General features: G+C 35.2%; 2 protein-coding genes and 1 long non-coding RNA gene across 6 annotated transcripts; all 3 read left to right on the plus strand.

Moving 5' to 3' along the window:
* The first annotated feature begins 350 nt into the window (after positions 1–350).
* LOC122577932 lies at positions 351–2,175 on the plus strand. The gene is made up of 3 exons (XR_006320438.1): positions 351–573; positions 803–1,374; positions 1,585–2,175. It is a non-coding gene; the product is annotated as an uncharacterized LOC122577932 (long non-coding RNA).
* A 558-nt stretch (positions 2,176–2,733) lies between these two features.
* Positions 2,734–12,952, plus strand: LOC122565576. The gene is made up of 8 exons (XM_043721655.1): positions 2,734–3,100; positions 3,880–4,392; positions 5,894–6,127; positions 7,281–7,438; positions 7,731–8,131; positions 8,853–8,930; positions 11,445–12,188; positions 12,841–12,952. Exons 2-7 carry the CDS (start codon positions 4,021–4,023, stop codon positions 11,585–11,587), a joined length of 1,386 nt encoding a protein of 461 aa, XP_043577590.1. The 5' UTR covers positions 2,734–3,100; positions 3,880–4,020; the 3' UTR covers positions 11,588–12,188; positions 12,841–12,952.
* Positions 12,531–16,936, plus strand: LOC122565577 (inositol polyphosphate 5-phosphatase K-like). Of its 4 annotated transcripts, none has more exons than XM_043721659.1 (10): positions 12,537–13,263; positions 13,513–13,629; positions 13,697–13,774; positions 13,911–14,058; positions 14,132–14,141; positions 14,229–14,307; positions 14,385–14,612; positions 14,681–14,834; positions 14,930–15,119; positions 15,226–16,936. In XM_043721659.1, exons 1-10 carry the CDS (start codon positions 13,238–13,240, stop codon positions 15,396–15,398), a joined length of 1,203 nt encoding a protein of 400 aa, XP_043577594.1. In that variant the 5' UTR covers positions 12,537–13,237; the 3' UTR covers positions 15,399–16,936. The 4 variants fall into 4 exon arrangements, with proteins under 4 accessions (XP_043577593.1, XP_043577594.1, XP_043577591.1 ...); XM_043721656.1 differs by having other exon boundaries at positions 12,537–12,952; positions 13,061–13,263; positions 14,132–14,307; XM_043721657.1 differs by having other exon boundaries at positions 12,537–12,952; positions 13,168–13,263; positions 14,132–14,307.
* The last annotated feature ends 96 nt before the right edge of the window (positions 16,937–17,032 follow it).

Genomic DNA, 17,032 nt, shown 5'->3' on the forward strand with positions numbered 1-17,032 from the left:
AGCCTCGAAGAAAGATTTTCGTTGTTCGTTGTCTTTGACAGCGTCTATTGTTCTATCAATTTTTCCCTTGTCTCAATGGTTAAGACGTTTCTCTTAGTAAAGCTGTTCTTAAATTGCAACCTATAAGGATGTAAATCTCATTTCTAACAGTCAGGTCTGGTAGTACGGCAGTTATTATCGAGAAAGGAATTTAGTTGAAGAAATCGGCGAATTCTTTTTGTTCTAATGAATTCTTACTTAGCGAGAAATTGAACGTAATTCATGTGGAGATATTATCTATGTTCTATGATTTTTGTACATTATGAAACAAATGTAATTTTTTTCATATATGATTTTATTTTCAAGGAACATCGTTGCCGATGTACTTTGTATAGCTTAATATGTATAATTTCATCAGAATGATACAGATTGTATCGTACCTAAGGATATATCGTAAATCCAACATGTCTTTGTCGACTGATGTTTGCTTCGAATAACGAGAGGGACGTAAAGCATGTTCGAGCCTCGAATAAACGTAGAAAAACTGGCTTCCAAGTCTTGCGAGGTACGCTGCAAAGCTTTGTGTCAAATTTGGTGAGTTTAATATTTATGTTTCCGGTTGAAGCCGGTTTGTCGGTAGCATTATTGCGGAACATATAAAAAAAGTGCGGGCATACGTATCGAAAATCTTTAACCGTATTAAAAAGGAATTAATTCGCATAAAACAATGTTGAAATCATTAAACTACGATAGATACGCCCTCCATATCTTGCATAAAATTATAGAACAGGAACGAGTACGAGTTATATTCTTTTATTTTTAGTTACAGTTTCCCACGGATTAATGGATACTTTGGATAAGTGTATCCATAATTGCAGTACTAAAAGTTGACTTGCACTTTTAAACATATAGGCGATGACTTGGATCGCTAAAGTAAACTGCATCGAATTAAACGCCATTAAAATGTGGTGTACGTCGAGTATACGTTAGTAGCGGAAATGATGGGAATTCTAGGCACTGATGCATTCGAATTTCAAGATTTTTATCTGGCGAGCTCTGTGTTTGGAATCATTGTTTTCAGGAAACGTAAGAAACGTAAGACGTGTTCGAACTTACTATCAACCAAGTTGAGCCACCCGAACCAAACGTGCAAACGGTTTGGCCGGTTTTCGAGGTAGAGTTCATCGAACCTTGGTTGCAAGGGATTGATCGTGTATGGCTACTGAAGGTATGTGCACAAACAATCATTGATCTGTGACGCCCGGCCGCCTACATATTACTTACATATTATCTAGTTCGAGCTCAAATAGGACGCGCCGCTTAGATCCAGAAACAAAACCTCTGTTATCACTTTCATCAGCTGCGAATAATTTTATAAGCAATTTCTAGGCCAAGGTAAATAATTTTCACTACTAGCGTCGAGTAAGAGTTTTATCCGATCGTATATAATTACTTGCTCTTCTTTTAACGAAGATCTTTCCTTTCAAATTGTCGTTATATATCATTGTCTATTTTATTATATACTTATTATATTATATTATATTATATTTATTATATACCAAGACGACTGGCTTGAAAATAAAATTACTACAATTCTTTTTACAGGGAATTGACCGTACCGTAATGAAAAAGAAGACCGTGGATCTGTCCGTGAGAGTATTTGCCATTTTTCATAGTTTAAGAATGTACAGAAACTCGTTAAACATTTCTTCGATCTTTCCTCATCCACCGAGCCGTGTACTCGCCTCTTTCCTCTTCTTTGCAACCGAGAAGAACCGTCCCGGGACCATTGTTAAATCTTTTTCGAGGTTATTACACGTACGATATGTAAATGTGTCGCTGGGTCCGGTCCTCGACGTCGGAGGACCAGCTTCTTTCTTTTTCTTTCTTTCATTCCGATCCTTCTCTCTATTTCTCTTTTATTCCACACGGCTTCTTCTCTCATCTTGTCAGGGGCGGATCAGATCGAATCCGTCTCGATAAAATAGACCTGTTCACGATAATAAAGCCAGCCAATTACAATTCATGAGAGGCAGGTCAATTCATTCGTCGAGATGATCTTCCGAATTTCTTGCTTCTTACTGCAACTATTCTATATATATGAAATAATGTTTCTTTATTAGACCTCTAAATATCGTATACCTATTTATACTGTATTCACTATAATTATACCATATTTCATTACATGTATAATTTATATGAAATAACACGCACATCGTACGAAATAAAATTTTCTTTCATAAAAGTGAATTGTTAAAAAGGTTATCGAAGTTTCTATTTTGCACATTTATGTATGTATATATATATGTATAATTATATGGAGTTAAATAAACCTTTACTTATCAGTCCAACAATTCGATGAACTTATATTTTTTATGCCAAACATAGCACCTAAGTAATGAAGATTTATAAAATATCGAAGATGAACAAGTATCCAACTACGATTCTTACCTAAAATGTTTCATCTAGCAATTGTAAGTAAGAAGTATCGCTCGTTCATAATTCAGTACTCAATTTTGGCGTAATAGTTTGTATTATTTTTAGCAAAATATTGATATTCCATTATTTAAACTATTCGATAGAAAAAGAAAACTCTATTGGAAAGGTTTGCGTGGATCCGCTCCTGCTGTATGCCACTACTACCTCAGCATCGTCATCACCATCTCCCTGGCTCCTCCGTAACGGATAGGCTTCACCTCCAGAACGGAACTCCAGTCTGCTTCCAGTTTCTCCCTCGAGAATGCTTGTTGACTTAGTCGGAGTTCGGCTCCCACAACGCGCGCTTCGTGGCCACTCCACTGACTTGTCCCATCAGAGAACTGGTCCATGCTCTGACAGAAAATATCATTTAGTATCGAAGATCTTGGAACAACTTGCATAGTGTTCGTTGACCTTCGTTGCATCGAATTATTCGATGCGAAAAACATTTTCTAAGGATACAAAAAGACTTTCGAATCTACTTCGCAATTGTGTTTTGTTATAATTTTGATAGTGTTTATAATTAAAGTAAAAAAGAGAGAAAACATAACATTATCGCTGGAAGAAGTTGATACGAGGAAGAAATGTGTGGCAAGCAGTATCGTCGAGATATCGAAGACAGACAATGATCGACACTTGAAAGGTTCATTTATTATCATGATCAAATACAAAGTCATAGTTAATATTCGTATAATTCAATGTTAAATCGATTACAGTAATGTGCACCGTGATACCTGTTTTTACAGGTTTTACTCTGGTTTTACTCAGTCTATGCTTCACTCTACTTACCGCTGACCCTGTTCATAATAATTAATGGTGTTAGACTCCGTGAATGCCTGCGGACTGGTCATGCCTGGCTCTCATACAGAATAGGCTGCGGTTTTATTTGCTTCTATTAGCACTGGTTATTTTCAAAATTGTTTGTAAAGAATTTTTCTGCGGTAAACGTTTGCTTTAAAAATAGTTATAGCCTATTGTTATAGTAATTGGGAAAAATGATGAATTCTTTCTCCACGTGTATTTAGTTATAATAATAGGTATCAGTTTTTGAATATTGTTATCGCTATTGTTATGTTATACTTGTAACGATCCAAGATCCAAGAGCTCGTGGTGGTAAAAGCGAGATAAATTAGAAATATCTCATTTACGTCACAATGTAAAACTTTAATTTATATAACTTCCCAGAAGGAAATGTAAAAATCGTAGGACGAAGTACGAGGGAAGAACGAGTATACAACGTACGGTCTATATTTTCTTCAAGAGAAAAGCAATTTTCCATTTGTTGGTTTGATTATTAGCGACGCGCGTTAGTACGATTTCCAAGCAGTTCCTGATTAAAACCGGTGCTCACTTTTACCCAGGCACTAAATCTAATCAAATGAACCGACAAGGCTTAATTACCGAGGCGAATCGTAATTACAGGTGTGCCATTCTTCGGAGGAAAGGGAGGCGGGCGCATAAGGATGCGCTTACGCAGGAAACGGTGCATGTCCCGGTGACGCTACAGAAACTTGGAGCCATACAGAGCCATACAGAGATAACCACGGAAGTACGGATGACGCGATGAGACTGAGCCCGATTATCTTGTCGTGGGCCACAGCGAGCTGGCTCGGTCCAACCGGAACTACGGCGATACGAGCTCAAGCCTCGAAGGACTACGAGTTGTCAACTGAATTCTTCCTGGTACCTAGCGACGTAGCGATGGACAAGAACGGTCTGGCCAGTGTAGCGAGTGTCATCAGCGTTCCAGCACCGAACAGGACGGTTTCGGTGTTCAAAATGCCTCCTGGAAAGAAGAACCAGGAGATCGAGGTCGATACTCGGCCGTACTCGAGGTCCTTGCTCAGACAACGACCCTGGGCTCTTCCTCTGGCGGCCCTCAGCGCAGCCACGATGCTCCTCATGGCTGGCTTCGAGGTTTTCGTACTGCTCAAGGTCGGTTCGTTTACCTTTACAACCAACCTTTTTCAAACCGATCTCGGTCGATCGCAAATTCAACCGAAGATCAGAGAAACGATAGTTCGTTGGCGAAAATAGAGGAATGTACAATTTATTTATCGATAGACAGCGTTTATAAAAATTTCGTTAAATCTATGCGCGGTCGATCCTAACTTTTTTCTCGTCCATTGTAGATTACTTGTATATCACGTAATCGTTTTACGCCTCTCAATGGTTTTCATTAAAAAAATCCCCAAAGGTATTTGTAAAGATTATAGATGCAAATCGTGAAGGGTATTATTTTTTAAAATGCAAGCGTCGTGGTGACATACAATTTGTAATTGGACGGTTTCACTACCGGAAATAGAGCGCAAAGACGTTTTGTTTTACAAGCGCTAAAAAAAGCGGGAAGAGCTTGTTACCAATTGAAACGATCGCGTGCGATAGCGTGGAACGTATTTTCGCGGTCGTATAAGCATCTATAATTGAAATTTGAGGAAGCACCGGATTAATAGAGCTTAGAAAGAAACCTTTATCTCTTTTCCTCTCGATAGTACGTGGAAATGTATACAAGAATTTATGGTAATTGTTTTCGTTCATACTTCGACAAGCTCCAATAACCAGCACGCTCGTAATTTTGCCGAGACCTAGGCCTAGTTTGCATGTCGACTGCCTATTTCTCCTAGTCGTGTCGTCTGCTCGTATCGATACACTCCATTGAACAGGAGCCACCAGGAAAGCCTTTGATAGCTTTGATGTCTATACTATCTTTAATAGCGTCATTATGCTGCCAAGGATTTTAACGTTGATCGTCATTCTCTCAAATTTAAATTGCAAGACAGGAGGGGTGTTCCCGATCAAACGTTTTCAGAACCAATTACTGCTCGACCTTTCTCTTTTATTTAAATTCTCACAAATGAGAAATGAAATATTAGTGTAAATCAAAGCAACAATTAATTTAATTCATTTTATCAAACATATGCATGTAGTTGCATGCATCGTCAAGGGTTCCATGTTCACCTTAACAGACACGTATGGCTGCTTTATTAGTTAGTCTAATTGGTGAAATTAACCCGCGTAATTATAATTTATCTATGTATGATCATATCGCGGCATGTAAAGATTCACTTTGCGAAAAGTCTGACATGCAACAATCCTTATCGTATCTTTCTAGCTTGTCGAACATTAATAGGACAAACGCAGATAAACAAGGGGATTTTACCTTAGAAACATACATTGAGGTACTTTCTGTTTGCCATATCGAGGTTTCCTTCGTTAAGGAAGAAAAATTAGAGCATGCTGATTTTCTCGCGTGAGACGCCGCCGTTTACTACTTACTTACATTATTCTCCCAGAATTTCTGTCCTACAAAATCGTATATAATGTAAATTATGTTCTTAGAATGCGTTTCGTCAATAGCACAAAAATAGTCGGTGTAAAAATGATCCTCACCATAAAAATACATACAAATAACATAACATTTAATGAAATATTCCAGGCAAGGGTAACCGCGCCAAACAGACGACATTTATTTCTGGGACAAGCTCTACTTTTAGGCCTTTTCCTCCTGGCAGGACTATCAGCAGCAGCCTCCCTCAGTCAAAACCCTCTGTCCTGCGCTGCATTTAGATTAGTCGGCTTACCTGCTGCTCTTGTATTTGCAGCCTTGCTGGTTAAATGCGTGTTCCTGCTCTCATTAAATAGTGGAGTTTATCTACCAGCACCTTATCAAGTAAGTTTGATAACGTTTCAGAATCCTAATGCATTACAGTGCAAAATATATCTCAATGTAAGAACAACGTAAGTTTTCAATTGCGTGGGTAAGATGAATTCAAAATTCATCGAAAGGAAAGTAAACTTAACATTTTTTCGACAAAAGACGTCTCCCTTTTTTCGCTCGCTGTTTAATAATTTCCTATTTTACAATTTACTTACGGTTGAGTAATACGTCATTTTTAAAGCGTAGGGAGAAATCTTATTTTTGTAAAATTAGCCAACAGTACATTGTGCATACTATTAAAAAAAGGAGCGTAGAATATAGATTATTTCTATTGCGACTCGTAATTTGTCCAAATTTATACGTCGTTTCCAACGAAAGATAGACATGTTTCTTTAATTTTGCATAATGTTACTTTCTATGCCATTCATCCAATGTCTGACCGTAAGGCGATTGAAATACAATCGAAAGTTCTTGTCCTAGCCAGTGTGAATACAGCTTTAGAAAACGGCTCGCAGAAACTCGTGGAACAACTCTCACGAAGGATGCACGGGATTTTTCTTATTTCGCCGTGTCGGAGATCCGGATGTCGATCTCGATCGACTATTTGTACGTGCGGGACGGGATCTGAATGAAAAGTAACGCAGTAGTAACGCCCGCTACTAATAGCAGTAAATGCAGCTGTTGTGGTCGTTAAGCATGCCTTGCCGTTCGTTGAATAATATTAATATCTTCGACATTTTCTGCCTCGCCTAACGGATTCAACGGATTTTCTTTTGTTGCTTTTTATCGATAGGTGTGATTATACGCATCGAAGGAAGCGACGTTAAAAACTAGAAAGCAATTTATAAAATAATCTGTTAGAAAAATCAACCGCATCTCTTTTCCTCCTATAGTGATTCTTCGTTTATAATCGCGAACGTTTAATAGAACCTTGAACATGGGGGGGAACTGCTCGTTCATCAATAAATTATAATGTGACTGACAAGCGTTAAGAATGTTAATTAAGAATGCCATCGTAATAATTACAGCGATTCATCGTTAATCGGTCAAAGCCCGATGCCCATTCAATACATTTTTCAAGACTCTATTGAAATACAGCTTATATACGTGTACCACATACGCGAATAATATAATATATGGTGTATGTTCGTCCTCTGTGTTACAGGCACTAGTATTGGGATTCGCCGTGCTCGTGCAGGTAGCTATCATTGGACAATGGTTTTACGGCGAACCACCTACGGTGGTTCAGGTACAAAATACAGGACAAAACTCTCCAATGTCCTGTTGCAAAACTCCTCTTGGACAGATAGTGGCTTCCCTCGGGTAAACTTTTGAAATGTAAACCTCCTCCATCGACAATATTTCACGGTTTTAAAAATGACACTTGCTATCGGCCTATGAGTTGAAATTACACCGTTGCAATGGAAAGTAGTTAGGAAATATTTCCAGACTTCTACGATTCTAATCTTCCTATAATTCGAAGGAAACTTATCCGGCACTAACACGCTATCGGTATAAAAGCGAGAGAAAGATAATTTTTCCAAACCTATGGAAACGTAAATTCCGAATGAAATTTTGAAGGTGACGCATTGAAGATCGGACGATCGGTTTTCAGATATCCGGGCGCGCTGTTGGTTGCAGTAGCTTGTTTAGCAGTTCGAGCACGCGGCGTTCGAGACAACAACCGGGAAGCAGCATTTATTGGCTTGGCTGTTGGTTTATCGCTTCCGATTTGGATATCGAGTGCGATCGGTTCAGTGGCTGCCTCGACGGAGAGTGACAGAGAAGCCTGGCTAGCTTATGGTTTATTGACTACTTCCCTTCTCGTGTTCCTGACGATGTTCCTGCCGAAGGGTCGGCAGTTAGCTGCCCTCGGTCGAGAAGCTTCCGCAACGGTGATTCGTGATCGAGACGATGCTTTGAGCTCGCTTCCTGGCAGCCGTTACTCGCCTTCCTTCTTCCACTTCAAGCCAGCTGAAGCTTCTTTAAAGAGAAAGATGCATTATCACAGCGGCGGTACGTTCATAGTTGTGTACTCTTTGGCTTGTTACGTGTATGTAATTGAAGACATTTTCACCAATTAAAGCGTTACCGCTAAGCTATTTATTAACGCCTCCTCGGCGTACAGAATCTGTTAATAACGTCGTTAATTAAGAAAAACAAAAATCACGAGTATTTAGCCAAAATCCATATCGTAAAGTTTTATTATAACAAGAAATTTCGTATTACTTCGCTTTTTTTTTTTTGTTTACTTTACGAATGATACTTTCCAAATGTTGAAATTGAGCGTCGTGCTGATTTCACTATGTTTCTTTTATCAAACGAGCAAATTTCACCTGCGTTTTCATGCACGCATCCACCGTTTTTTATAGCTCGCTCAAACGTCGTTCCGTTTCGATCACTTCGCACAGTATCGGCGTGTTCGTCATGTTTTATCCATTTCAACCGATCGTAAAACTATGTACGAAGAAAGAAAATGATTAATTAAAGTTTAATTAATACAGCGAAGCTATTGTACGTGCGTACGTGTTACGACGAGCTATTAAAAAGTAAAATTTAGGAATTAAAATTTTTTCTTGCGTGTAAACAGTGTTAAATCTTATACGGTTTACGACAGGAATGTACGTTAAAATTATATCAACTCAAATTTAATGAAAATCAATTAGTACTAATTGTTAGTGTTTTTATCATTGGTATAATATAATAGTGCATATATTATTGATGCCTTTGATTGCAGATCGCGTGGCATTAGTTTCATCCGCTATACCTGGATGCACTGCCTGCAGGCATGGTGGAAGCCCCATATACTCCGACGGTAAGTCCCTCTAGAAATTAGCTAATTGTAAAGTATCAGCATTTATGTTTGTAACAACCTAAGCTATATATCATTTTAGTTGCAGAACGTTAGTTGTATTAGGAAATACAGCTTAGGAAACACGTAATTAAAGTAATAGCATGAAAATTTATACAATAAGATATATACATTGTCGGTAATACACAGAATATTCGCGCTATTACTCGCCAATGCCTCTCTTGTGATACATGAAATATATAATTTATCGTAGATCTTCAAGGGAAAGAAAATGTAATTCTTTTAGAACGATTAAAAATTCTTTCGTACAGTGTTTTAGATATCGGAACCTAAAGATCTTTCGATATTATATTATCAATAATTTAACATGCCTAATGTTTAATCGAGCTAACGCTAAGCCGATGGATACATATTTTATTTAAATCGAACATACCAAGCACAAACTGATAATTTTGATACCCGATCGTAATCGAGGAAGAAAAATACCACAGGTATTACAGTAGTCCCGGAAATACCTCGGTTGATTCTCTCGGTAAATTCCCCGTCCAAACTTTTCCTCCGTTACGGCGTCGCCTCTGGCGACCTTCACCTCGAGGAACGAACGAACGAAAGGGAGGAAAAACCTCTTACTGGAAAGGTGGAGAGGGAGAAAGTTTCGAGGCGGAGGTCAAGCGCTTCTCCGAGAATTAATGTGGAAGGGGAAACAAATCCCGTTAGATCAGACGACGCTAGTTAATCGGTGACCTGTTGTTGGTGGTGGCTGATTGAACTTTTTTCGACAAAGGGGAAAACAAATTCTCCACTTTCGTAGGTAACAGCTAGTCAACATTTTCCTCTAAATATAACATTATTGGTGCATGAATCGTCGAACGTACATTGTCACAGATACCGTTCTAAATTACGATTCGGCTTTCTGTATCCAAATTTTGTAAATTAGATCGTCTGGATGAGAAAATTTTCGAATAGAGGAATACTTGTTTTTTCTTATAGCGATACCTGATACGAAAGGTAGAGGGGGTAAATAAGAGTTTTATTTGAAAAACTGATTCTTAACGCTCTGATCCTATTTATCCCATGCGATTGATCCATCAGTAAGGAAACAAGGTTTGACAAAGTTAGCTTTTATATAGATAATTAAGTATTGTTTTTATGCAGATAATATAATATGAAGGTAACAATCTATTATCGTAGGATACGAGAAGAGAAGGACAATTCTATAGTCGTGGTTGCCATCGATAAAATATGCTGTACGTAGCTACTTTTTGGAAAAAGAAAATTTCAATTGTCGAATAATATCTCTTTTTAAGAAGGAAACGTTTCAAGTAAATGTGTTAACTTCGTAATATATCTCTTTATCGTAATGTCCATTATTACGAGTAGGGCGTGGATTATACTACATATTGCGAGGCAGAGGTCACTAGCCTGCCAGGCATAAACCATCCGCTCGTTTATGACACCGGTTCCAGTTATCATAATATTCAGCTACATCGTTTTTCAACCTTTCGATTAAGTTTATAAATCAATTGCCGTTGCGTAAAAAAGTTTGATTGAGATTTCGCCAGCAATATTCTTCAGTTTCTTACGAAACAACGGTATCTGCTTGTCCTTTTGTATCTCTCTTTTAATTTGAAGCAGCAAGGAAAAGTATTATCCAATAGCTGATCGAAGGAGATAACTAAATTCCTATGTCAAAAGTCTTCTTTAAACGTATAAATCTTATTGCTACATATTACGGCCACTTTCTAATCTCTTTACTACGATAATAATAAGTCTTAATATCCACCTATTTATCTAATAAAAGTTACAACTTATTCGTACTACTTCGGTTTAAAATTTCTAAGAACTTTTTCCACGATTCGAAAAATAGACATCTTACTTAAAGTTACTGGCCGACTTTTTCTGTTCCCATTGGTCCTTCGTGACAACGCAATTTCAAAAATAATAAAATTACTCTTCCGTAACAAGAAACTTTCGAATAATCACAAGTTTGTGAGCAACGTGACAGGTGTGACCCACTTTGAAATGCGGTTACGTGTACGAAACAATTGTGCCTCTGCTTAATGGAGATTTTTGTGTCAACATTTCGCACGTAATCTCCTGAAGCCTGTCATAAATATTTGCAGAATCTAAACACGGTTAAAACGAAGATAAAATAATACGAGTACGAATAAAGTATAGAAATGTAACACCAAATATAAATACATTTATCGTGAAAATTACGCTCTACTGCTTAACACGACCGGAAGGATAAGCGAGCACGCGACGTTTTCATTGTTACCAGAAATTAATAACGTGTTTTGGCAGGACGTAAAAACGGATAACAAATTGCCACCCAGCTATCAAGTCAAGCTTCTTAGTCATATTTTAAAAATACGTAAATTCTATTCCTATGAGAAATAGAATTTGTGGGTAAATCTTAAAATTACTTTGATAATGTGATACAAGGCTTCACTGACTATTTCCACGATTATGAATGATCGTTACACGAATTCATTGAGAAATAAATATATTTTACAGATGTTCATGCACCGATGGAGACGTTCGTCTTACCACCAGGCATGTATTTGAGGCCGGAAGACGCAGGAAATTTGTACACGACTCTATCAGCAAATCCGAACGTATTCTTTCAACGAGCAGCTCATCCCGGGATGATGTATTGATAATTTTCCAGACACACATTCAAATAAATGTCCAATAAAAGGACTGCTTTTCTACATTCTTAGATTAGATAACCACGAGGCGGACTTCGTTTTCTGTTCGCTTGCTTTTGTTATTGCAAATAATGAAACGTGTAAGCTTCGTTGGAGATCCTTTTATTAGCTTCTCTCATTGTGGAAGCTACGCACGATTATTTCGATAACAAATCAAAATATAGCAACTGGAGGCGAATTTCGCAAGAAATTATAATAAAGGTACGATCCATTTTTTACATGTCTTTCTTTTCATCATTATACCTTGATTATCGAGATTTCAATAATACCCACAAGGAAGATCATGCGAATAACGCATTGACGAAACTGCTGCCCTTCTCTATATTAAAATTCAATCGTACATTACATTGAAAACAATTCTTCGTTTCTTTCTTATCAATGACTCATTTCCTCGCGATTATCATCCTTGCAGCTCTTTCTTATTGAGGCGCAGTTAGTTTTAGATTATACCGCGCAGTGGAACAAATCTAAAAACTTGACAAATTATTTAAAGAATCCCAGATATATAGTTATGTTTTATAACATAATATTTACACTTTCTACCTAAATGGTAAAACGAAAAGATTGTAAATGTCTAAACATTGAGAATAATATCTAGACAGATTTATAGTCATTTTTATAATATTCGCGTATCTTTCAAGAAGGCTGTGGCGTTATTCAAATATACTACACTACTGTTTACACGTGGTTATTATTGATTACGCATTACGTACTACAGTAGAACTCTATTTATCCGAACTTGTCGAAGAAAAGAACGGTTTGTACGCGTAAGTGGAACGTCGTATAATAGTAGTTGACTGGTTTTTATAATTACCTATGATTTTTTATCCAAATAGTCAGATTCGTAGTGGAAGAAACAAATTTAATCGCATTTAATTGCTCATCGTTTCTCTGCTTGCAGAAATGCATCACATCTTATTTTGTAAATGAATTTCCGAGACCTGTAATTTCGAAATGCTCGGATTTTTAGCTAATCAATTCTTTATTTATTTGTATTATTTTATTTATTTGTGTTCTTATTAACTACAAAGAAAGTTAATGAAGTTCGTTTAAAAGCGTTGTATATGCGAGTTACTTCAGAATTTTACTTAATGAAAGAATTCCGATAAGTGGAGTTGTAGTATACTACGTATTTTGCATTTACTACGAAGCATACATATTTACTACGCGTAATTGCGTATGTACAATGCACTTTAACACAGCGATGGTGACAGTAAACGACAGGTTGCTTTCTTGACGTCACATGGTTAGGTGTGGTTGAGGGGAGATTGCTTTCTTCACAGCACGCTCGTCCGTGCATCACAGATGTTAATGGTACGGTTCTTTATAAAATTGTATTTGTGTATTATAATCGAAAAGTAATGTGACATCTGTGAAATCTCCCTTTAAGTACTCGTTAACAATATTTGAATAAAAATCTAGAACAAAAGGATTAATTAACCAACCGTTGACATTTCATATATTACTTTTTAACCTAAAAAGTATATTGGAAAACAGTGCACAGTCACTGTAATATAACCTGATTCCAGATGCTAACAAAGTTAGAGTAAAATTTTGTATGTTTGTTTTACAATATATGTACATCGTATTATCCTAAAAATGGCTGATACATTAAAATACCTTAGGTGAGTAAAAATTGTATAATATGTATCTTCTTTTGTATATGTTCTTTTTTTAATCAATGTTCTTTCCTTCAAGTCTGTATTGGACTGTAACTTTTGCCTCTTATGCTTCAAATTTAAATTATGAATTAAAAATTTAATATCTAGTTAAAAATATGTTTTTGTTTTATACTTTGATCGATATATTTGTTATCTATGCACCATAATAGTAAATAATTTTAGTAATGAAAAATTACTTCCTATGCATTTTAGAATTTATTTTGTCACATGGAATGTGGCAACTAAATACCCAGAGGAGGATTTGCATGAACTTCTTGATGTGAATCAGATTAACGAGTCAAAAACATTACCAGATTTATACATTGTTGGGTATGTATAATTTACACAAATTTATTTATGTCATCGATAAAATGATTAAATTCATAAATTACGTTAGATTACAAGAAGTTAAAGCTCAGCCACAAAATATGGTGATGGACATATTCTTCGATGATCCATGGACTAAATCTTTTAGGTATATATATAAACGTGGGAAATATTACAGTAACAAATTTAATTGCATATATAAACTAACAGTTAAATTTCTGAAAGCTAATGATTGTTATGTTAAAAATAGTATTTAAGAATTTTATTGTATACAATTCTTGCAGAGATACATTAAAGAAATATGATTACGTAAAAATACGTACACAACGTTTACAGGGTCTTGTTTTAAGTATCTTTTGCGTAAGAAAACATATTATGCATTTAAGATTAATAGAGGCTCAGTATACAAGGACAGGATGTGGAGGCATGTGGGTAAGAAGAAATTATAATTATATAAACTCATTCCTTAATTTTTTTTTTTAGTAAAAAAATACATTATTTAAAGGGAAATAAAGGTGCAGTGAGTATAAGATTAAATATGCATGGAATTAATATGTGTATAGTAAATGCACACTTGACACCACATGATCATTTATTAACAGACAGAATTATGGATTATAATGCAATACTCAGAAGTCAGAGCTTTAATAGTCCATATACTTCAAAAATATCATTACATGAGTCAGTAATTTTCTTTAAATTAATTCAATTTAATCCATAAATACAAAATAAATTATCCATATCATTTTTCTGCACAGTTATGTGTTTTGGATTGGTGACTTAAATTTTCGATTACACGGAGAGGATTTAACTGCCACAGAAATAGACGTACTAGTTAGGAAAAATGAATTAAAATCCTTATTAACCAGAGATCAATTGAAGATGGTGATGAGGAAGCGTGAAGCTTTTTCTGAATTTAATGAGAATCCTATTACATTTCCTCCTACATATAAATATGAATTTGCATCTCAAGAATTTGATCTCAAGTAAGATAAAACTATGATACTCGCATTTTCTAATTGTATTTTCTTTTAACTAAGAATTTTCTATTTAGGCGTCGACCATCGTGGACTGATAGGATTTTGTACAGAGTAAATCCAGATATTTATGATGATGTTAAATTGAATGCTATTCAGCGTAGTTATAAAAGTCATTCCAATTATGTACAATCAGACCATAAGCCTGTCACAGGAGAATTTGATATTGTCGTAAGATTTTTTTGTACAATATAAAGATCAGTGAAAATTAATAATAAATAACAGAAAATGTCATTTTATTATAAAACTTTGCATTATGTTTATAGATCAGACCAAACGTAGAGAAATATGGTGTAGAGTTTCAACTTGTATCATCATGGTTTATAGGTGAAGAAAATTCAGTATCATATAGATTATTAGGAGAGGTGATACCAATTAGCGGCGATTGGGTGGGTCTTTTTCACAGTGAATTTTCCGGTCTAGACGAATATATCGTTTATGAATATGTAGATCGAGGTGAGCGAGATACCATTTTATTATATTTTTTTGAATATATTAATTTTCATTTTGCATACATATATCACAGTTATTTCGGCAAATCAATAATAAAGACTTATGGTAGGTAAATCGTCTACAGTTCCTCTTCAACCTCATTCGATCGAGCGAATTTCCTTTAGCGATACTGCCCTTCGAGCACCAGGAATGTATCGTTTGGTCTATGTTGCTCAACGAGAGAATCTTCTTGGAATTTTAGGCATTAGTCCACCGTTTCCAGGACATCACAGACCTGCTTGATAAATTGGTTCGTGTAATATAGTCAGAATAGGCAGAGTGATATTCGCTTAATGTTCAATGGATAAGATGCTGTACCTTATGCGTGTGCTTAGTTTACAAATTTATATACGTGAATATTGGATAATACTATTAAGTAGTTGATAATTATTCTATTTGACTGTAACTCTTTGGGGTCCAGTATTATTTTTATTTTCTTGTTAGAATGAATAGCTATTTATAAAGACTAAAGTACTATCTTGCATATACACTTATGCAACATATATATCATGAAAATGATACACATATTGAATATTTTTTATGCTTTAAACTAGTACTGTATAGGATAATTCCACCAAATAAGGATGAGCTGTACTTATTTCATGATTGAAGATGAAAATAATTGTAGAGAAACAAAGTTGAATGGTTGAAAGGGTATTATCTTTCTGCAACGTGTTATTTGATTTTACGAGCATTGTAGATGTAATATGCACTTAGAAAACTGAATATTTCATAAGATATCTGATAGTTTACATTATATATCGATTTTATTATAGTGAACATTCAAAGAGCGTGACAAGAGGTTAATATATTTTGCTCATAAATTTTTGACATATTATGTTGCTGTAGTTGATAGAAAATTATGTCACAGAGAGCTAATATCATTATACCATATAAATTTTTGTCCACAAAAATTTTATTTTATTTATATCTTAAATATAATACTTGTTTAGTTTTTGAACTCAATATGAGTTTGAGTAACGATCAAATAATTACAAATAATTATTATACCAACAAGGACCACAAAGAGTTTAGATACATTAGAATTTTTACCTGTATGCATTGCCGTATTTATGAACTTAAACATGTATAAGAGATTTCTGGGAATTCGGGACAAAAAGACAAAACAAGAAGAGATTAATAAGTATTGTATTATTCAGTAAATAATACGTATTTTGTAAATTATTTCTTTCTAAGCAATTTGAGGATAGATAATTTTATAAAAAAAACTATATTTTTATAGTGAATTCATAAAAATTAGTCTTTATTTTATGGAATAATGTTTTCATACATAAAATGTCCTATAAAATGTTGATGTTTGCTGGATAATACAATAGCGATAAATGGGAATAAATATACATAAGTGGAAAATGATACTCTCAAAACAATACATAATGTAATTTATACAACACTCAATTTTCTGGTTAATGTTGAAAAGTTACTTTCGATACCTGGTTTTGCTGTTGGGTTATTACCCAAAAGCATTAGTGCTTAATCGTCTTACGCTTCAGAGGATATAGCGAGTGTGTCAGGGTTATTTTTGCTTTATACTCGAACATATACACTTTATATTCGAACAAGCACTCCTAGATAATTACAAATTTTTATTAATTTAGTAGAAAACTTTTTGGTTCGATTGGCGAAATGTGTGTAATGATGGTTTGGTCGTACAAACCTATATTATTTTATTTTTGTATAGCACGATAGAAATGCAAAAACAGAGCAAATAAATGTATAACGTAGTATCGGGAAGGATACAAATAAAAAATATTTTTTTCTCATGCCAAGTAGTTTTTGAAATACCATTTATTGTTTTTTATTGAAACAAACATATGTATATATTTAAAAATGGATACAATGTTTATTATGAGAATGAA

Source organism: Bombus pyrosoma, linkage group LG3 (assembly GCF_014825855.1).
Source record: "Bombus pyrosoma isolate SC7728 linkage group LG3, ASM1482585v1, whole genome shotgun sequence".
NCBI classification, from domain to species: domain Eukaryota; kingdom Metazoa; phylum Arthropoda; class Insecta; order Hymenoptera; family Apidae; genus Bombus; species Bombus pyrosoma.

Excerpts from the sequence above, each read along its gene's own strand:
- LOC122565576 (XM_043721655.1), top strand. The coding sequence starts at position 4,021 with ATGAGACTGAGCCCGATTATCTTGTCGTGGGCCACAGCGAGCTGGCTC. Across the intron at positions 4,393-5,893 it reads AGGTTTTCGTACTGCTCAAG|GCAAGGGTAACCGCGCCAAA; the intron begins GTCGGTTCGTTT and ends GAAATATTCCAG. Across the intron at positions 6,128-7,280 it reads ATCTACCAGCACCTTATCAA|GCACTAGTATTGGGATTCGC; the intron begins GTAAGTTTGATA and ends TCTGTGTTACAG.
- LOC122565577 (XM_043721656.1), top strand. The coding sequence starts at position 13,238 with ATGGCTGATACATTAAAATACCTTAG. Across the intron at positions 14,308-14,384 it reads TCAAAAATATCATTACATGA|TTATGTGTTTTGGATTGGTG; the intron begins GTCAGTAATTTT and ends TTTTCTGCACAG. Across the intron at positions 15,120-15,225 it reads TTATGAATATGTAGATCGAG|GTAAATCGTCTACAGTTCCT; the intron begins GTGAGCGAGATA and ends GACTTATGGTAG.